Genomic DNA, 21,855 nt, shown 5'->3' on the forward strand with positions numbered 1-21,855 from the left:
TACATTATGTTCAGGGGTTATTGTGTTTTGCACCTCAGGGGCCACCGTAGGAAAATACTAAATCTGTCTGACTATCAAGTTCGTTATTCTCCATCGACATAAACTCAGTCAGTGTTTTCTCCTTAAAGACCTAATACAACCATCTGTGACAAAAAAAAAAAAACATTGCCAACTTTTACACAACCAAAAAAAGCATGATTTTTCAACCGCCTGTCTGGTACAGTAGTAACAGGAAATGAGGTAACGAGGGCCTCTCTCTGCGAAGTGCACAGCATGGAGAGCCAGGCAGTGACCCGTGGCAACACCAGACAGGTCCAGTGAACTTTAAAGGTGAATTGGATCAGGGCCCCCTTGCCCGGCCGCTCAGCCAAAAACCTTCTGATGAGGGCTTAACGGCGGCAGTGAAAGCAACCTAATGAGTGAGGAGTAATCAACACTATTACCCGCCCGGGCCTCGCAAGAGCACCGAGGGCTTTCAGTCCTGTTTGGGCCGTAATGTCCTTCACAGCCAAAACTACACACTGATTCTACGGAATATTATTGATTATAATGGATAAAATATTATCTTAGGTTGTGAGGAGAAGGCTCTGATTAATAAAGTGAAGTGGATTTTTTTTTTATTTTTTTTTAGCCCAGAGCCTGTACCTATCTGGGGCTCTACCTGAACTGATGACCTCACTGTATTCCACTGGCTGCAGTGACAGTCCATCCTGCAGCATGTCCCTAGAAATCAAAGAATAGAATTACATAATCTATATAGGAGCAGGGCGCGCCGCCATGTTGCACTGATTGATTGTCTTTATTTCGAACATGAAAAACAAGTTTAAATAGTAATAGATGAATAAATAACAAACAAAAAGCACAAAAAAACAAAAAACAACAGACGCACTTTCTACATGCTCGAAAGGGGGTAGGAGGAAGTAAAAAAATTAATACAAAAATTCCATTCTATAGTAGCACAAACTTAACGGCCCTATGCCTTTTCATAAATAACTTATTAAGTGGGTGTGCGCCGTAAATGTAGCCTAAGACAAAGTAATATATAGAATAAATGACTAAATACATCTTCACCTCATCATCATCATCATCCTTGAAAGCCACGTAGCTTTCGTACATTTTTCCAAAAGGAGGGGTAGAGAAGGAGCATTGCTATCTAGATTTTTTTTTTACACATTATTACACACAGCACCATTAAATGTTACTGTGGTTCTGCAGCTGTAACGTTATGTGAACTGTGTCTTGTTTGCAGGCAGGTACTGTCGTCTCCGGGCCTTTTGCAACAAACAGAGTTCAAAAGTTTAAGTTCGAGGCAGGATCAGTGTGCGGGACACTTTAAGCAACTTATGGACTTATGCAGCTGTAATCCTTTGTGTGTAAATGATTTAATGAACAAAGTAAAATCAGAGTGTTGATCTCCTAAGCCCTTTAGTATTCCAAGTAGCTTGTGATAATTAGTGTGCTGCATTTCTGTTCCCTTGAAGTGAATCAGGACTGTGTAAATCTACAGGTTTTAGGAATCTGACTTGGTGGTGTGTGTGTGTGTGTGTGTGTGTGTGTGTGTGTGTGTGTGTGTGTGTGTGTGTGTTGTGTGTGTGTGTGTGTGTGTGTGTGTGTGTGTGTGTGTGTGTGTGTGTGTGTGTGTTGTGTGTGCCGGACTCTCTGGCATGTGAAAGAGATTGAGTTTCATAAGGAGATCTGGTCGTTAATTCGCTTGTTTAGCTCTGGACAAAATTTAAGTGTAATATATGATTCTTTCAGACCACTTCTGTCTACACCCCCTACTCTCGCCTCCACACACCCCTTGACACACACACACACACACACACACACACACACACACACTTGTCCTCCTCCTCTTCTTTGCCAAATACCTCCCAGTAACAAAGAATCACAAATTCTGCTGGTTATAGGCCTAATTCAACCTCACTCCCACTTCTCACGTTAGCGTATTTTTTTTATTCTTAGTGTTATTGTCTATATTTTGACACACTAGATCCCCTTTCTTTTGTTTCCCTTGTCGTTAAGTGTTGTTGTTATTTGTGTGCACTTAGTTACAGTATTTGTTCTTGTAACCTCACCAATGAAAAAAGAATTAAAAAAGGTTTAAAGTATGTGAAGTTAATCCATGTGTATCCGTGCACTGCTATCCCCCATTAGAAGTTTAACAGGTGCTCCGAAGCTGTTTCTCATATTTACCTCCAACAGAACAAGACATCACTTTGATTAAAGGCGTCAGTTTGGATGAGGAGGGAAGCCTTGACGATCAGCAGCTGTGAATATATTGGACCAATAAGAGCAGAGCAGCAGGGTCTAGTTTCAGACTGCACTGATGGTTTACGTCGCCCCCTAATCAGCATCCAAAGTCACTCTCTCAAACTTTTAAATTTTTTCCCCGAATAACGTATTGTTTTATTTATTTATTTTTAAAATTATTTTATTTCAAGTGCATTTTATCGTAATTTTTGATCGTCATGGTAGCGGAAACACTGAATTATGTAACTGGAAAGACAGAAAAACTTACTTTAATGGGGTTTTTTTCACACTATATTTATTGGTTTTCTTTTAACTCTCTCAAACTTTTTAACAATGTATAATTTTGACTTCTCCCCAGAGGTTATAAACACAAAGTGATACAGCCATTTCTTTGTCAAATATTAACAGAAAATTTGAACAGAAAGTAGATTCAGATTCAGATTCAGAAAATCTTTATTTTCTGTCGCGGCAGAAAACTCACAGTATGTTTGTATGGGTATAAAACACAAACTAATAAAGCCTGGAAAAAATGTCTTTGTCAGATATTTTTTCTGTAGTTTATGTAAGGGTTCATCATTTCAGGCACTTAAGACTTTCATTTACTTAACAAGCTAGTAGCGCCACCATGTGGTAGAACTCAATAGCTTGAATACACTTTTGCAAAGCATGATGCCTGGCAAACATGAGTCATTGCAGATCACAGAAAAAATTAAACATTACAGTTTTGTCTACTTCATTCACAGAAAACTTAAACATACTTTAACTTCTTAGTTTGATTTCCTACATTCCAGGCAGCCATTCGTTTAAATGTTAATAAAACGAATAACTATAAAATCTAACTTGCCATATATATATATTTTTCCAAAGGAAAATTATATTCGCACTGCAGCTGAAAGCAGAATCTTACACACATGATGGAATGCAAAGGGAGCTTTTGGACATAAATGCATGAGTGTAATAATGCGTATTATCACCAACTCTCTAGGCACCTGACTCTCAGATGTCTGAGCATCATTAAATGCATCATACAAGTGTTTCCAGCTTCAGCAAATGTACATTATATTAACATTACATTTTTTCAATTCACAGGAAACAGTAGTTTGGTAAGTTGCAAGTAAAACAATGACCTCTAAGTAAAAAGGTGTTTCGAAAATAACTGTTTCTAAGTCTTAGCCATAGATAACTCTTGTATTCACAGCGAGTTCCTGCACACAATGAAATGTAGTCAGTGAAATGCTGATGTGTGACAATGGTTATATGTAATCTGTGCTTGTACTTATTAACTAAATTCACTAGTTTTAACTTAGATGACTCATTCAAGGCAACAATTGACCAAACTTGTGTATTTCGGGGGTTTTCTCAGTTTGAACAGGTGTCCATCTTTAAAGTACATGTTGTCTTTCAGTGCAGTTTCTCAGCAGAAGATTTCACAACAGTCTCTCGTCTCGCATGCACGGTTACATCCATGGTTACATACTGTACTCGGTTTCCTCCTCCTCCTGTGTTTACACCAAGCAGCCCACGTCATCATAGTCATCCTCAGATGAAGAGTTTTCCTCGGGGCCCACGGGGGAGTAGATGGGGCCCTCGTTTTCATCATCTAGTGATTGGACAATAACCAAGATCAGCATTAAGATAACAATTCAAATCACAACTCAAAATACATCTGTTTAGATTAGCATACCCAGATTAATTTATGATGTGTAACTGTGGCTTTAATTCTTTTTTAAATGTCACTGTTTTTGTTTGCATTTGTTATGTTTCTGGTTTTATACTTTGACCTTTGTTATATTTAAATGATATGTCTCCTTCTGTACACTACCGTGTGTTTAAGGAAAAAGTCAATTAATATATTGTTGAAAAAAAGATTAATATACCCAGCATGCATCACTTCCCCCCTTTATCTATTTTTTAAATGTTTTAACTAGTGACATTGAATGTACTTTTTAAATCTGTTGTGGTTTTATAATGTTTTGTAAGGTTTTCTTTGGTTGTCTAAAAAAGGCGCTGACGAATAAAATGTATTATCAAAATGGATTATTAATTTTAGTAGTGGTATTATTAACGTTATAGGTCTTATTTTTCCGCAGGTGTAACATCTGTTTAGTTACATTTACCTGTACTGTGCCGGTTGGTTGTTGTGTGTTTGGAGTGAAGTTGATTGTTGCTGCAAACTAGCTTTAAAGGGTCGACAGTCGACGGCTGGTCCAGTCCTGGCTCTGTTATTTGAGAAAACACATAAGGTCATAAGCATAAAGTTTTAATAAACTTTATCGATCTTGTTAAGGTTATTTGAGACATTTTAAAATTTGCCTTTTATATTTCATATCCATACATTCTTCACGTGTACATTTCACATTCAAGTTAAATGTGTTTGTCTCTTTATCAGCTTGTTGTGTATTTGATGTTATTCTATTGTATATTGTGTATGTATTGTTTTTGCTTTGCATTTGTTTGACTCAACATCATTGCAAATTGATCTAAATTGATAAATAAAGGTTTAAATGAAAAATTTAAATTCATATGGACTGACCGGGAGTGACCTCTACGTATCCGTTTGTGTTTTCGTAGCATTCCCCTGACGATGTGCTGGACGAGTCAAACGAGTCGATGGAGATCTTTGACACTCGGGCGTATTGAGCCGCTGTGGCGTCGTCATGACAGCTCATAAAGACTCCCATCACTTCCTCTCTCGGTTCAGGGACTGAAAAACAAAATCAGAATTTATCAAGTGAATTATCTTAATCTATCTTCTTCAACAATGTAAATCAGTGGTACAAAAAGATTAATCCCTGACAAATATATTTAAAAACTGAACGGAAGAAAAAAGTTTCTTAAATTGAAGTTATATATGCCCATGATGCAGTCAAGAATATACTGCATGCATTTTGTATTACATAAATATTTTTTATTTAAAGAAAATGTGTGTAAAATCTCTGTCTCTCAAAGTGACTCACTTTCCTCACAGAGCCTGTCAAGACCCGCGGGCTTCATCAAAGGTTTCACGTCTGTTCTGAGCCTCTGAGAATCTGGGTACAAGATCAAGCAAACCGAGTATTGTTTCAATCACAAACCATTCTGCAAGCATTCACTGCAAACAGCATTGAACTGCACATACTGCACACACACACACCCACACAAACGCACACATGCACGCACACACACACACACACACACACACACACATACACACACACACACGCACACAAAAAGAGCAACTTCAACCGCAAGCTGCACAAGCAACACAGCAAGACATCATCTCAAATATTGAGAAAAAACACACTTTAGGATTAAATACGAAAGAGGAAAAAAATAAATAAAGTGTCTCACTGCGAAAGGTTGATAAAGGGACAGACGGCTCATTGCTCGGCTCATAGTGCTCATAGTCTGTATCTACTGACGCGCTGTCAACACTACTAAACTGCCTCCAATGATACCTGGGGTTGGAGGGGACTTTTTTGAGACAAACACAAAACAATTACACGACTTGATGAAGTGACTATATATGTTCTGTAGAAGCTGCAACATTCTCACCACTGTGTGTGTATCTACAGGTGCATCTAATAAAATAGAATATCATGGAAAAGTCCATTCAAAAAGTCAACTTTCATATATTCTAGATTCACCACACAAAGTGAAATATGTCAGGCCTTTCTATTGGGTACATTTTGATGATTACAACTTACATCCGGTATCTCAAAATAAATGAGTATTACATGAATTAACCAATCCAAAAAAAAATACATTACATACAAATACATACAATAATAATACAGAAAAATCAACCTTCTGAAAAGTATGTTTATTCTACATTCATGTCTATTCATGTGTAAGGAAGCTAGAAAATATGAAAGTTAAGTTTAAACTTTTTTTAATTAAAATAAAGAAAAAAATTTACTTTTCAATGATATTCTATTTTTTTAGATGCACCTGTATATAATACAAAAATGTGCGCATGGTAAAAAGACTCAGAAAAAGACTTAAAAAAAATCAGTTCTGTGTAAAATAATATAATTAATATTAAAAATTCTGCTCAGATTTTCAGTGTTCTTGGTAATGTTTAGCCACTGACCGTCTGTGTACGGTGACTTGGCGGTGACATTGACGAGGTTGACGGCGTCTTGGTGGCTGTTGTTTTGATTTTCAGAGAAAGCACGAGAGCCGGAGCGCGTCTGCTGAAGTAGAAACGCTGTGGACATATTTACCAAGATATGGAGGTTATTACTGTAATGTAATGTAACTTTATTTGAACAGGGACAATGTACAAAAAGAAACTTTAACCTTTCTCAATAAAATAAAGTGCTTAACTCTGGTATGGTATCATAGACTGTATTGGTACACAGGTAAACACAGTGAGACCGTAGGGGCACAGCTCTGAAGTGAACATAAACCTCTTCTTTAAGGTCCATGACAGAAACCCACCGTGTCTCCTCCTGTAGTAGCAGCACAGCACCGTGTTCATGACGACGATCATCAGGAGCAACAGACACACTGCGATGGAGCTTAGAAACGCTGTGGTCACCAAGGAGATTCTCTCAACAGGATGCACTGTAGGGTCACCTGTGTTTAAACAATACACATCTTCATGTGTGAGGTATGTTCAAATATAAATGATTGTCATTTTTGCATTTTTAATTACTTGCGGTGTCAGCGGTGTCAGATTTTTTTGTTGTTTAACTATATCATTGTGTATCCTTGTCCTCTGTATTTCGTCTCTGCTCTCATCAAGGCTTATGTTGAAGGCTTTTTGATGTTAGTTCATTTCGCTGTCTAAATTGCTGTCTAATCTTGATGTATTTCCTTTGTATTTACTATCTCTTAAATACAATTTCCAATGTCTAATCATGATGTATTTTATGCCCCTGTAAAGCACCTTTTCTCTTTGTTCAAAAAAACAATAAAAACTACTGATTACAAAAAAAATCTAAAATTCCCGTCTTTCTCAGGCTATAACTCTTAGCTATTATTCAACAAGATATTTTCTGTTGCCTTACAAGCAGACAAATCTATAAAGTGAGATTTAAAAATGTAATGAAAGATATGTCTTTTTTACTAAGATAGAAAACCACATTATTTACCAGTCGTCCAAACGGCCGGTGCATCAGACGTGTTAGCTGTGGTGACTACAGGAAACCCAAGGGAACCTGCAGGACAGAAAACATTTTTATTGTCAGCAAGAAGCAACTTTTAAAAGGAGCAGTGTGTAAAATCTGAATATTTAGCGTCTTCTAGTCTACCAATTCTGTTCTGAAAAATGACAATAAACCTTTAATGGCACTTTCCTAAGTGATACAAATACAAACAATATAAATTAAATATGATTCAATATTCCAGCCAATACACAGCCAGTCCAGCCCTATAACCAATAAAGCTGTTGATAGGCAAACCATACCTCAATAACCACAAACCCTAAAAACTACATCTCTCACCATTGCAGACGACTCCAGATGCTTTTGAGTCTTGGCAAAGGTGTTTTTTGTTGGCGTACTCCTTGCACTGCCACAGACTGTGAATGTATGGGGGACAGTTATAGTACCAGAGGGTCCCGTTGTTGTGTGTGAGGGGGGGCAGAAACCTGGTGTAGTTTAGAGGCTCTGCCCCGCAGCCTAGCATGGAGCAAACCCTGGAGGCCATGTCTCTGTTCCAGCAGTTATCACACACCGAGCCCCACGTCCCGTTACGGTGAATCTCCACTTTACCAGAGCAGCGGTCCAGGCCTCCGGTCAGTCTCACCGCTCGCATCTCTATATACGGAAAATATACACACTGTTAAAGGTGCTACGAGGAACTTTGAAATATTTCTGAAACAGTCTAATGTTTCCCTCTGATGATCATAAATGACATGTAACGAGACCATCAGTGAAAAGAATGCTATTTTGATATGTTTTCTTAATGCCTTTGTCATGGGTACGATCACCCAGGAACTACAGCTGGCTTAGTAAAAACACTACCGCTTTTGTCCAAAGGGGGTGCAAGAATGAACACAAGCTGAAAGTTCCTCTGAGCACCTTTAACTCTCCACTTTTTTCTAATTGCTCTATATACATTCATGTTTCAAATGACTTATTGTGTCTGTTTGAAAAAATTATAATTCATGAATAGTACGAATATATTTCTGAACTGGACTCCTGACCTGAGCACACGACCCCAGCATCCTCTTTGTGTCCACAGTCTGATTCATCCTGTGTGGAGGTGGGACAGTCCCACAGGTTGTCCTCTCTCCCGGTACAGTTCAGTTCATCCCTATAGACGGGCCCTCGTCCGGGGGGGAAGGGGCCGCCCTGTCCTGTTACACTCACAGCGTAGCCGCAGCCCAGCTGAGCACACGCCACGTCAGCATCAGTCACGTCCCATTGGTCGTCACACACAGAGCCCCATGAACCATCGCTCCATAACTCCACCCGCCCAGCACAGCGGTCTGTTCCTCCAGCTAAACGCACAAGCTGGTGGCCTGAGGAAGACATCTCAATTAATGAATGGATGAATGTATATCAGACATGTCATGACAAAACAAAACAAACAACATGCAAGCGTATTACAACATATATTCCATCAACATGGAATTATTATGATGCGGTCAACTTATTGTTGTTTCTGATAAAGGACAGAAATAGCTTGGGACATTGTTTTAAGGCAGTTAATTTGATAATATTTACCGTTCAAAATGAGTAATTTTGGACTATTTACTGGACTGAATATATTAAATTGTGACTTTGGACATCAGATCACTATCTAGGTAGAATACAAGCTGCTGTCTGTCTTAGTCATAGTCATTATGTCTGTCATGTAGGCACAATTAAAAAATGAAATAGACTAATTACATAGTAACAGGTTAAATGAGCGAATACTACATTAGAAGTACAAATAATTAGACAGTTTTGGAAATAGAAGATGAATGTGGAAAGATATGAGTGCTGGAATCAGTCAATAAGAGAAGATTTCTTTCATTAGAAAAATGCATTTCCTGAAGAGAAAAGGTGAGTGAAATGCTTTTGCACCCTGTAGCTTCATCTTATTGCTTTTTTGATATCATGTTGTTTGGTCTCTGCCCACACAGTGTGACAAGTGTGCAAAGTGTGAAGCCACACAAGCTGGTACTGAAAGAGCAGTGACTTTTTCGGCAACCTACAAAAACATTTTTTGAATAACCCAAATAACATAAGATTAAAAAAAGAAAAAAACTTTACCACAAACTGCTCCAGCTATCACGGTGCAGTTTGTTCCCATGCTCTGAGAACAGTTCTGCAAGCGGCCATCTTGGAGCAGACAGTCGTGGAAGCAGCTTGTGTTTGAAGGCGAAATGGTTTTATTCACGTGATAGACGCTGCCGCAGTCCAGATTCTGACAGATCTGCTCCACCAGCACATCTGTGTAGTTTGCTGTAAATGCAACTGCCTCGCTGCTCTTGTTACCAGGCAACCGGAGCGTGAAGTTGCATTTACCAGAAAGTTTGTGAATGTAGAGGTCGCCTGAGGACACACAGAAACACAACATGATCATTCCAGTAAAAACTAAGGAATCAACCTCTTGAAACATCAATGCATTATATCAGAGTGTGTGTGTATACCATGTTGAATTCTAGTTAACACAGCTGATTATGAATATAAATACTATATTATATTACTGTTGTTGCAGAGCTTAAGTTATTTTGATCACAAGTTTATATTGCAAAAAATCGGCCAATCTTTCTCAACAAAATGTGACTTATATGTGTGTGCTATTTTCAATCCAGTAATATTGCTTGTGATTTTTAAAATATTTTCCCATTGTCAACGATTAATTAGAAGACCTAAAACCAAGAGTGTATTAGTCTGTTCCTCAAGTTCATAGGGTTCTTTTGTTGATGAGAATTTCAAAAAAACTTTTTACTTAAGCTATTTATTTTTACAAAACAAAAACTGTGAAAACTGTGAAAACTTAACCAAACAGAAGGAATTGGTACATTTCTTGGGGACAATTTTTAACTGTAGATTAAAACACATTTGGTTCTCAAGTGAGTATTTAAAGCAGGATGGTGTTTGTTTGACGAAGACAAAATAAACGTGTGACCGTGTTAATTTCAGCGATAGTGACAGCGTGTGCATAGGTCTATAGGCTACAGGTCGCCCAACAAACCACATACAACACATCCAACCACATTATACACAAACATATGCACTGATGAGGTAACGCATTTGAAGAATAACCGCTTGACCAGGTGTCATAGCTTTGTGTTTCATTCAGGGCAGTGTGGGATAAAAGTGAGGGAGACCACATCACCCACACATAGGCCTAACACTAACATGTATATTCTTCCAAAATATAAAGTTTTCCTCTGACTGACTTTAAAAAATAAAAAAATCCTGTGTCCTTTGATTTAGTTTCTATCTCTGAAAATGTGTGTGTATAATACTTCAAGTTATTTAAAGGAAAGGTTTTTTTTCCAAATAGATAATGTGATAATTTGTTGACTTAAAACCAGATGAATAAGAGCTGCTAAAGTGGACCAAAGGCCATTTAAGTTTTACCTAAAAAAGCTGAAGTATTTTATTTGAATTACATTCCCAACATACTTTTTTCAAGCTTTGGAAGAGAAAATACTTGTACACAGATAGCGGTGTGTTTATTAATACATGTGAAAATCTATTTCAAACATATTGTTCAGCAGTTTTTGTATGCTTATAATACGGCAGCAATGTGGGAGTGTTTGTCCATTGTGCATTATAATTAAATAAATTTAATTCTGTAGAATGTGATCTCAGTTGCACTAAAAAGTATATTTATAAAAATCCGTTAGAGTGTTTTAGGTTGGTGTTAATGACAACAACATCTCCGGTGTTTGATTCTGGACAAAGCCTTTGTCGCATGGCACACGACACCCACACTTCCTGTTTGTATCTCTGCTCTCGAATACACAATACATGTGAAAAATTGTACAACATTTTTCCTGCAGCATTTACCTTCATTTTGATTTATTGATTCGAATTAATGTTTACTTGCATAGGGACAAGTGTTTATTATGAGATTGCAGAATAAGATATCAGTGATTCTGAATGTATTTTAATTTAATTTTTTAATAGAATATACATTTTCTTTTACACATAACCAGGGTTGGTGGTATTTGCATTCGGTACGATATGGTAAAGGGCTCTACTTCAGGTCACAGTAGCACATAGAACAACACATAATCATATTGGACTGAAATGCTTCTGGGACCAAACTGTGTTATCTGAGCCTCAAACCACACACCGAAACAAGCAGCAGCAAAGGTCTGTTGCAGAGTCTGTGTGGGAGACTCTGCAACAAACACACACACACACACACACACACACACACACACACACACACACACACACACACACACACACACACACACACACACACACTTCACTATCTCACTGTTTGATTTTGCACCTGCAAAAGTTCACCCACTGAGATGCGTTCCACATGCAGGTCACATCCCACATCCTGTGACTGTAACAGCAAGAATATTCAGTCTGCTCTGTAGAAAGGGTTGATCCTGATTCTGGACAATAAGTTGTGTAGAATAATGCACTTTGAATAGCACAGAGATTCTAATGTTTAGTCACTGGTTTAAAAGTCTCTCCTATAAGCCATGGAAAAACTGACATATGCCTCAAATACAGAGCTTCTTCAAGGTCCTTGAAAGTCACCCAGCAAGGGGTGTGTGTAATACAGAATTACCCAGCATAACATCCATAAGAAATCCAGGTTTCAATTATTTACGTATATAAAATAAATATATATATAAACATACTTACGTATATACAGTGGCTTGCAAAAGTATTCATGACCCTTGAAATGTTCTACATTTTGTCACGTTACAACCACATACGTACATTTATTTTATTGGGATTTTATGTGAAACACCAACATAAAGTGGCACAACATTGTGAAGTGGAATGAAATAAATGAAACATGGTTTTATTTATTTTTTATTATTAAAAAAATGAAAAGTGTGGCGTGCAAAAGTATTCAGCCCCCTGAGTCAATGCTTTGTAGAACCACCTATCGCTGCCATTACAGCTGCAAATCTATTGGAGTATTTCTCTACCAGCTTTGCACATCTACAGACTGATATATTTTGTCCATTCTTATTTGCAAAATAGCTCAAGGTTCAGATTCAACATCAGATTGGATGGAGAGCGTCTGTCAAAAGCAATTTTCAAGTCTTTCTCAATAGTCTCAATTGTTTTTAGGTCTGGACTTTGACTGGGCCATTCTAACACATGCCTATGCTTTGATTTAAACCATTTCATAGTAGATCTGGTTGTATGTTTAGGGTAGTTCTCCTTCTGGAAGGTGAACCTACACCTAGTCTCAAGTCTTTTGCAGACTCTAACAGGTTTTCTGTCCTGTATTTGGCTCCATCTATCTTCCCATCAACTCTAACCAGCTTCCCTGTACCTGCTGAAGAAAAGCATCCCCATAGCATGATGTTTCACTGTGGTGATGGTGTGTATAGGGTGGTTTGTAGTGTTAGTTTCCGCCACACATTGCATTTTGCATTTAGGCCAAAAACTTCACGTTTGGTCTCATCTGACTATGCATGGCTTTTGGCAAGGGTTGGAGGAAGGTGCTCTGTTCAGATGAGAACAAAATGGAAGTTTTTGGCCTTAATGCAAAATGCAATGCGTGGTGGAAAACTAACACTGCGCATCACCCTATACACACCATCCCCACCGTGAAACATAGTGGTGGCAGCCTCATGCTATGGGGATGCTTTTCTTCAGCAGGTACAGGGAAGCTGGTTAGAGTTGATGGGAAGATAGATGGAGCCAAATACAGGGCATAAAACCTGTTAGAGTCTGCAAAAGACTTGAGACTGGGTGTAGGTTCACCTTCCAGAAGGACAACTACCCTAAACATACAGCCAGATTTACAATGGAATGGTTTAAATCAAAGCATAGGCATGTGTTAGAATGGCCCAGTCAAAGTCCAGACCTAAAAACAATTAAGAATATTGAGAAAGACTTGAAAATTGCTGTTGACAGACGCTCTCCAACCAATCTGATGCTGAATCTGTAGTTCGAGCTATTTTGCAAAGAAGAATGGGCTATAAATATCAGTCTGTAGATGTGCAAAGCTGGTAGAGAAATACTCCAATAGATTCGCAGCTGTAATTGCAGCGATAGGTGGTTCTACAAAGCATTGACTCAGGGGGCTGAATACTTTTGCACGCCACACTTTTCAGTTTTTTATTTATAAAAAAAAAATGTAAAACCACGTTTCATTTTCATTCCACTTCACAATGTTGCGCCACTTTGTGTTGGTGTTTCACATAAAATCCCAACAAAATAAGTGTACGTATGTGGTTGTAACGTGACAAAATGTAGAAATGTCAAGGGGTATGAATACTTTTGCAAGCCACTGTATATTATTGGCTTGTATTTCGTCTGTTTTTGATTTGTTTTGTGTATGAAAACTTAATAAATATATTTCTCTCAAAAGAAAAGTAATGTAGTAAATGTTTATGGTTTGACTGTGGGTTTATGTGTATGAAAGAGAGAGAGAGAGAGAGAGAGAGAGAGAGAGAGAGAGAGAGAGAGAGAGAGAGAGAGAGAGGGAGCAAGGTATAACACATTTGCACTACAAAATATTATACTTACTGTTGAATTCTTGTTCCTCTGCCCATGTCTGGACAGGAGTTGGATCTGTTTGAGTCGATGTGTTTCGCAAAGCTGAAATCAAAACAGTAAGAGAAAATTAAATAAAAAGGGAAAAAAGATTCTTTACTTTCACTGTGAGTGTGCAGCAGCTTATACAGTGCAGGCTCCTCACTAACACCACAACAAATACATCTACCACAGGACATTTGGACAGTAACCAATTCATCAAGGGACAGGAGTTTTTTCCGCACGCACATGGAGATCAGGGTGAGAGGCCTTGTACCAGATTGCACGTGCAATAAATAACTTAGCATGTGTAATATTCTACATTTTCCATTTTAAAATTAATTTATCTTCTACTTGAGGAACTTGGTTTTGCTTCTGATCACGTGGACATCACCCTTATGTTTTCACTTCTCTGTGAAAGAACCTATACCTAGGGATTCAAATGATTAAAAAGGTTCATGTATGATCAACACATATAAAATATGTTTCAAAACGCTTGTTGGTTTATTCCTAAGGTTGTGGTACAAGATTAGGGCTGACAAGTATTAGAAAAAGTATATATTAAAAATGAGAACATACATGTTAATTTCTTTTAACAACTGGATAAAAGGCCACTTTATAGTTCCGTAAATATTTCACTGAATGAGGTATTCACAATTTTATTTATAATTCTACCTCTCAGATAGTTTCGTTATCCGTATTAAATGTTTAGTGTTACCAACTTTTCTTATGATAAATAGAGTCAATAGTGTAATTTTCCTTCATTGACAACACTCAGATAAACCCTTCTTTGTCAATCATTCCCATTTACATTTAAATTAATACAATTATTTGCAGCTCACTACAGTTAAGTCTAAACTATTTGTTTTTACACAATTGGAAAGAGATTTATTTTGCCCAAAAAACTACAATTTTCGCAGTTACAGTCGGATTCAATAAAGTCCATAACACAGAGGAGCATTGACAGTTTGTGAATAACTTTTAGTTTATAAATGTAAAATAAATATTACATTACCTTGACAAAAACAGCTTAGTTGCACAATCAAAATACATTTCACCAACTTCATTTTGTTGAATAAACGCTCCTTTTATCTTTGCTGAAAGCTGAAACTAACTCTAACTCTAACTAACTCATTTAGTAGAACATCTCCCGAGCATCTGTGCCAAGTGCGGCTTCCTCTTTTGTTCCCCTGATAGTCGATTGGCAGAACTTCCCATTTAGTGCATCGCGACAGGAAGTAAAGCCGATATGGTTCTCTTATGATTACAGTAATGTTATGGCTCAAACCACATATACTGAAGCCTTTGCAGAAGAATATAAACAGTAAATATTATTATATTACAATTAAAAAAATATATTAAAAATTAGAAAATATACAGTATGTAAAACATTTTTTTTAAATGTGCCTCTATGTTTTCTTTATAAATTTATTTTTTAACCTTCACACACCATGTAAATAGCATTTGAAACGTCTTGAAATTAAATCAGTTTTACAAATGAAAACTATGCAATAGTAAACTTCAAACTCACAAAAACAATAAAAGGCTAATATAACTGGATAACACATTTAGTATGAAATATATTACATACAATGAATTGGATGTTTTTTTTTGTGTAACAAATGTTAGCAAATAATATGTGCTGTAACATTAACATCATATAATGGTCAAGATGTGAGTCAAATAAATACCTAAACTAAACATGAAATTAGACTGGTGAGTTAATACCACATTTAAACAGACGAGGGCAATATTGAGCAGCTATTCTCTGGCTTTTCTCAATGCTGTCTACGGTATATATTTTTATTATATTCTTTTAAGGACACCAAACCAAGCTTGCAGATGTATTTACTTACATTTTTAGGGCATTTTAGACATGAGTCCGTTTTAAAAGCTGTGAAACTGAGAGCTATCATATCCTCTCCTCTGACAGCTCCCTGCTTTGTTTACATCCGGTCACAGGAGCACGCGCTAAACTCAACTCTCTCTCCCATTGGCTGCCCGGTTTCTTAAGCCCCGCCCTCGAACGATATGCCGGAAATTCAAATGACTCCTCCATCGAAATAAAAAGAGAAGTAGATAATGTAAGTTAAACTTATTTTAACACCTTTTCTTAAACAAAAAATATCTCATAAACTTAAATCCAAACGTTTGATTATAGTAAAGTGTGTTCGCTTTCTCAAAATAAGGAGAGAAAATATAAAGAGTAGCCTAGGCCTATATGCCCAAATATTCACACAGACACACACATATCTGAAATGGGTATACACAGTATACGACAATATTCATGCCTACACAAAATAGAAATAACAATACGAAATCTGAAGTAGACTATGCACAAACATCTTCATCAATAAAAACAATATCAAGAATGCAGTAAGTTTACAGCAAAATAATACTGAACCCGCAGCGACTGTTTAAACTAAAGCAGAGTGAATTAATATAATTACAATGGAATCATAATTACAGCTTCTTCTCACCTGTAAAGTTAAACATTTCTTGACCTCCTTCGACCTCCTACTAATGGTTTAGGGTTGGGAATGGCTGCGCATGCGCAATGAGCCGCATGCGCAAACTCGTTGGCGCCAGCGCCAAATAGAAACAGGCTTGATTTGGACTCGGAACCAGAAGAGGTAAGCAGCAAACATCACAGCTGTGGAGTCTATTGAGCTCTTTAGCTTCATTTTAGCAACTCTAAACCATCCCTACGTGGTTTATGTTCAGGTGTGTAATGCTAGTATTGAGTTAAAGTATCAGTTTGATAGTTATTTACGCTGATGTGTTTGTAATCTTTGTTTTTTTAAGCTAGTACGTCCCGAGTGGTTCGTGTAAAGAAAACAAGCGTTAAAGTTAGAGTTACTACGATAACTGTTGTCTAGGAGACACTGGAGAGTGTTTTAGTAACTTTAGTAAGATCCTGTGGTCTCAAAATAGTAAACAAAAAGTTTTCTGTTCCTGGTTTTGGTCCCCTGTAAAGTTGCAGCTGAATTAAACGTTAATAATAAAACACACAGGGCAATGGCGCAGGAAATTATGAGATAAACAGTATCGGGTGTGTTGTTTAGTATATATAGTTTTGGTTTAGTGTTGAATTAAACGCGTTTATTCAGTGATATTCGGTACAAAATGTCCCCGTCCCACTAGCCTTTTGTGTGGGAGCTTTTGTGTCTTTGTGCTTGTCATGGTCGGTTAATGTCTCATGCAGCTGCTGGACTCACAATACCCAGACCAGTAGTATCCGTAGAGACATGATATATCGCTCTTAATATTACAGTTTTAGCAGCAACGTTTTGTCTCGCGGAGGGTGGCCATAGACTATATATTAAATGCGGTGGTTACAGATTAATTTCCGCGCTTATTAAATATTGTTGGCCGCGCCTGTGGTCAGGTTTGAATGTAGGAAACGATGCACGTTCATGTTTTGCGTGACAATTGTAAGATATCTGCTGCAGCTGTTTGCTATCTGAGGACCTACTTCCTGGTTTTGACGGTGATAAACACTCATTTAGCTTTTTGAATTGTTTCCCTTTCTTACAGAAAACCAGCAGCCAAAACCATGACAAGACGAGGGTAAGGACCTTATTTATTGCTTTATGAATAATTATTATCGTAGTTGTTGTATATATTTTGTATATGTGGTGCTCTAGTCAAATCTCCAGCCTCCATGTTGATTTCAGTTTGATTTCTTTGCAGTGGTAGCCTGCAGAAAAGATCTGAAAATGCTCCAGGGCAGAAAGGCAAAATTACAAAGGTAAGATAAGGTCCCTAATAAATATATTGATTGATTAAGTGATTGATATTGTATAGTTGTACTTGATTATATATAGAAACTTATTGCATTACAATTGTCTCACAAAGCACTTTTTACACTATGTTTTCTTTTCAGCAAAGCAACAGAAAAAAGGTTCAGCCTCTGTCCAAGCTGCAGTGTGAGAAGGTATTTCACTTTCTATTTTATTTTATGATATTCGTTTTATTGGTTGAAGTGAGTTCAAAGGCACAAAAATATATTAATCATTCCAAGAACAATCGGTAGGAAAAGACAAAAGTTACAGAGTAGAGCCACACTCATCGTTTATCTTAGTCATGAAGTATTCTACAGATTATTCCACCAATGAATCGGAAATGACCCTGCAATCTTCAGGTTGTTTATTATGTAGACGTGGGTGCTCATGCGATTTATCTTATGAAAGCTGATAAAGCCCAAATCTTCCCACTATCCTGGATTACTTATCTTCTACAAGAAGAAAGCAAAAGAAAAACATGTTTCCTTTTCTTTAAGTCAGAATCAGAACAACAGAAATAACTTATATGAGCAGTTCGTAGCTATTAAATGATTAACACATTTTGAACACAATTCTAGTTTTGAAAAATAACAACCTTTATTGGTGTGAATGTAATAGCACAATATTGTCAAAGCATTTTATAAATTCAGATTGTCTCAATCTTAATCATTTCAGAACCAGCTGGTACTTGAAGGCATCACCAAGCCTTCTATTCGGGTCCAGACTCCAGAGAAGGAAATCCAGATCGACTGTGACGATCCCGGCTTTGCAGTTCTTCCCTCGGGACATTCCTTGGTTCGGCCTTCACCTCTGCCTCAGATTGGGTAAATTTATATTGGTTTATAATTGATAATCACATACACAAGAAGCCTGGTATTTTATTGGTCTGAAAAAGAAACATCACGGTATCCTTAAAGCACAAGGCAAATTCATCAGATGTTGTTTTGTCTCACTAACAGTCCAAAACCCAAAGGAAGTTTTATTTAATTTGATCAAAGACCAAAACAAATCCACATAAACTTAATCAATCTAATAGTTGAAGTCCTTTTAAGCCTCAGCTTCAGCATACACCTTTTCAGCCAATGTTTTACTTACAATGTATGTCCTCTGCTTTGCGGCCAAGGACCCATAAATTACTTGTTTTTAGTATTTTAGTTGAATAAGTGTCTTTTAATCGATTTAATCCACTAATGCTTGATCTGTGTGTCTGCCTGTTCCAGCTGGGGCTCTCCTGAAGACGTGTGGGTGAAGATGGTTCACAGGGAGCAGAGTTACAGACACAGCAAGAGCTTCATGCAGAAACATCCAACGATACAACCTAAGATGAGATCCATCCTCCTCGACTGGTTAATAGAGGTGAGTTCAGCCGCAGCTCAGATTCATATTGCCAGTGTTTCAATAACTTGCTTTGCTTCAACTGAAATTACTTTATTTTGTTTTAATGGGGGGGTTGTTAGTTAAACATTTGTCCTTTTTTTTGTAATTTAACATTTATGTCTATCAAATGTATTGATATATGTTTTGTAAACTATCTGCAGGCTCAGCACATAAACAAATCCACCTCCTCTGAAACTGCATAGTACACGTTTTAAAACAAAGCCATGCAATAACTAATATTTACATTCTCTATTCCTTCCACCAGGTGAGTGAGGTGTACGCTCTGCACAGACAGACGTTGTACCTGGCGCAGGATTACTTTGACCGCTTCATGTTGACGCAGAACAACGTGGAGAAGAACATGCTGCAGCTCATTGGGATCACCTGCCTGTTTATAGCAGCAAAGATGGAGGTAAGGAACATATAACGGGGAGGGGAGCGTTATTTAATTTAGTTAGAATTAAACTGTGCAGCACTGTGACAAGAGACGCTATCAAGTGGAAAACTTGCCCTTAAAGGTGGAGTCAGCCATTTTTCTAGTAAACGCTTGTTGTCAAAATCAGTTTTGTCAAAATCTATTTGACTGAATATCTCCTCCTCATAATCCACTGTGTGTGTGTGTGTGTGTGTCAAAAAAATATCTTCTGTTAAATACATAACCTAGACTCTGTAAACAAAGGGGGCCACAGTAGATAGCAAAATGCCCATTTATTACGTTGGATACATTTTTGAGTTATATTTTCTTTCCCTGTAGGAAGCCTGTCCACCAAAGCTCTCACAGATGGCCTACGTGACGGCAGGGACCTACTACGAACAAGAAATACTTCAAATGGAGTTAATCATTTTAAAGGTAAGGCTTTTAATCAGGGTTCGTGCTGCTTTTTTGTTGTGTAAATTTGGTTAATTTAATTTTTTTTAAACTCTTAAATGTTTGCAAGTGTGCCTGTTTTCGCTCATGATTCTTCATTAGAAATCTATAAATTAAAATGATTTAGTTTTCTCATAACTCTCCTATGACATACAGGCGCTGAGTTGGAACCTTTGTCCTGAGACGGCCGTGTCTTGGCTGAAGCTTTATTTCCAGATGGCTTCAATGAACACAAACTCCGACCTGCTGCAGCAACAGTTTCCACAGGACGCCTACATACAGATGACACGTGTAGGTGTTTTTCTGGGCATATCTACAAACAGATGGGATTTTCATTGTCTTTTTTTAAAAGTCTAAAATCCAAACCAATGTATACACTTGTATTAATTTGTTTTAAAGTCTGGCTCATGACTAATGTTAAATTCCCTTGTTTCTCTTGTAGCTTCTAGACTTGTGTATCCTCAACATCAACTCTCTGGACTTCCAGTATCGTGTGTTGGCGGCTTCGGTCCTGAGACATTTCCTTCCTCAGGAAACAGTTGAAAAAGTTTCAGGTAAGTTTAGATTTCGGGGCTCAGCCCTCGCAGCAGACCCGGTTTAGAATCCAGCCTGTGGTCGTTCTCTGCACGTCATTACCCTCTCTGCCCCATTTCATCTCTGTCTCTCTGCATTATTAATCAAGCCTTGAAGATGGCAACATATAATAATAAGTAATATGTTTGTATTTGTTCAGTAAAACCTACATAATGCCATCTCGGTGTGACCCACAGCCCACAGGTTAATGAGTGCATGTAAACACATTTTATTTGTTTTGATTTCTGTCCAGGTCTGTCGGTAGACGCCACCCAGCTGTGTGTTAACTGGATGGCGCCCTTTGTGGAGACCTTGGGCCGGTGTTGCCGAGCGACACTCAGGGATTTTATCAGAGTAAAGACAGAAGACAGACACAACATCCAGACACACATGGACTACATGACTATGCTGGTTCGTATTTTCATTGTGGGATATTAATTGTTACATCACTTTTAAAATGGCTGATGCTTTTGTTTGAGCGACTTCCACAAACTGAATTTTGACCATACGCAAGAAAAAATTGCTGCATGATTTCTATTGAGCTGTATCATTTACACATCAAAGTTGATATAAGTGCAACATAAAACTGCCATTATAACTGTAATATTTGATTGTACTTTATCAGTTTCTGATCTTAAATCTGTCTTTTCCTTCAGGAGGAGGCCGGTAAGAAGGAGGTGAGCGGCCAGTTCCCCACTCCACCCAACAGCACAGAGAAACCCTGTACGCTCGGCACACACTGAACTACAAGAGGAACACTCTGGAGTGAGAGTGAAACCAAGACGATACGGAGTTAAAAGTCCCACGAACACAGTCCTGTTTACTGCATTAAGCTCTGAACCAACGGGAAAACTTAATGGGAGATAATTTCACAACCGCTGATGTGAAATGTACCACTGAATGCATTATCCAGGAGAAAATGTGATGATACTGTATTTATAGACTCTTTTGCATTCTTCCCAAAGCTTTACGCTGAATAGTAAGCTGTTTTTAGCAACTTCCTGCATTAATTCAGAAAATAAATGTTTTTTTTTTTTTATGTGCTGAGAATTTAATTTCTAGGAAATGTTTTATTACGGAAAGTGATGTGCAATGGTTTACATTTGTAGCATATTAAATATGTACAGGCAACAGATATCAACAACAAAACTGCTTCAGGGTCGGACAAATGTTTGCTGCTTTCCAATAGCAGCCATTTTTAAAAATTGTCTTATTTAAACTAAATGCAGAAGGTAACTTAATGTACAGGTCAAGTGTGTGAATCAGAACGCTCTGGCTATGTGCACACTGTCATATCTTTACCATAGTGTTTGTGTAACTCAGGGCAATGATTTAGTCAGTGATTTTTATTTTATTTTAAAGAATTCATTTCAAATGATTTCAA

General features: G+C 37.6%; 2 protein-coding genes across 4 annotated transcripts; one reads left to right on the forward strand and one right to left on the reverse strand.

Annotated features, from left to right (window-relative positions):
* Window positions 1–2,609: 2,609 nt before the first annotated feature.
* LOC307264384 (T-cell differentiation antigen CD6-like) lies at window positions 2,610–15,017 on the reverse strand. Of its 3 annotated transcripts, none has more exons than XM_080045795.1 (13): window positions 14,884–15,017; window positions 13,863–13,934; window positions 9,441–9,722; window positions 8,387–8,704; window positions 7,683–7,997; window positions 7,332–7,397; window positions 6,676–6,813; window positions 6,326–6,442; window positions 5,584–5,706; window positions 5,211–5,282; window positions 4,787–4,957; window positions 4,371–4,472; window positions 2,610–3,853 (listed from the first exon to the last, which is right to left on the reverse strand). In XM_080045795.1, the coding sequence occupies exons 1-13, from the start codon at window positions 14,933–14,935 to the stop codon at window positions 3,759–3,761; spliced, it is 1,923 nt and encodes a 640-aa protein (XP_079901921.1). In that variant the 5' UTR covers window positions 14,936–15,017; the 3' UTR covers window positions 2,610–3,758. The 3 variants fall into 3 exon arrangements, with proteins under 3 accessions (XP_079901921.1, XP_079901920.1, XP_079901922.1); XM_080045794.1 differs by having other exon boundaries at window positions 6,676–6,834; XM_080045796.1 differs by lacking the exon at window positions 5,584–5,706 and having other exon boundaries at window positions 6,676–6,834.
* A 1,456-nt stretch (window positions 15,018–16,473) lies between these two features.
* Window positions 16,474–21,257, forward strand: LOC307263770 (G1/S-specific cyclin-E2-like). Its single transcript, XM_080045016.1, has 12 exons — window positions 16,474–16,501; window positions 17,406–17,438; window positions 17,562–17,619; window positions 17,755–17,805; window positions 18,329–18,477; window positions 18,874–19,009; window positions 19,296–19,442; window positions 19,785–19,880; window positions 20,055–20,189; window positions 20,341–20,452; window positions 20,725–20,882; window positions 21,128–21,257. Exons 2-12 carry the CDS (start codon window positions 17,425–17,427, stop codon window positions 21,212–21,214), a joined length of 1,143 nt encoding a protein of 380 aa, XP_079901142.1. The 5' UTR covers window positions 16,474–16,501; window positions 17,406–17,424; the 3' UTR covers window positions 21,215–21,257.
* The last annotated feature ends 598 nt before the right edge of the window (window positions 21,258–21,855 follow it).

The sequence above is a fragment of the Ammodytes marinus genome, assembly GCF_949987685.1.
Source record: "Ammodytes marinus genome assembly, chromosome: 17".
Classification (NCBI taxonomy): domain Eukaryota; kingdom Metazoa; phylum Chordata; class Actinopteri; order Uranoscopiformes; family Ammodytidae; genus Ammodytes; species Ammodytes marinus.

Excerpts from the sequence above, each read along its gene's own strand:
- LOC307264384 (XM_080045794.1), bottom strand. The coding sequence starts at position 14,935 with ATGAAGTTGGTGAAATGTATTTTGATTGTGCAACTAAGCTGTTTTTGT. Across the intron at positions 7,398-7,682 it reads ATCTGGAGTCGTCTGCAATG|GTTCCCTTGGGTTTCCTGTA; the intron begins GTGAGAGATGTA and ends TCTGTCCTGCAG. Across the intron at positions 3,854-4,370 it reads AACCAACCGGCACAGTACAG|ATGATGAAAACGAGGGCCCC; the intron begins GTAAATGTAACT and ends TCCAATCACTAG.
- LOC307263770 (XM_080045016.1), top strand. Across the intron at positions 19,010-19,295 it reads TCCTCGACTGGTTAATAGAG|GTGAGTGAGGTGTACGCTCT; the intron begins GTGAGTTCAGCC and ends TCCTTCCACCAG. Across the intron at positions 19,443-19,784 it reads TTATAGCAGCAAAGATGGAG|GAAGCCTGTCCACCAAAGCT; the intron begins GTAAGGAACATA and ends CTTTCCCTGTAG.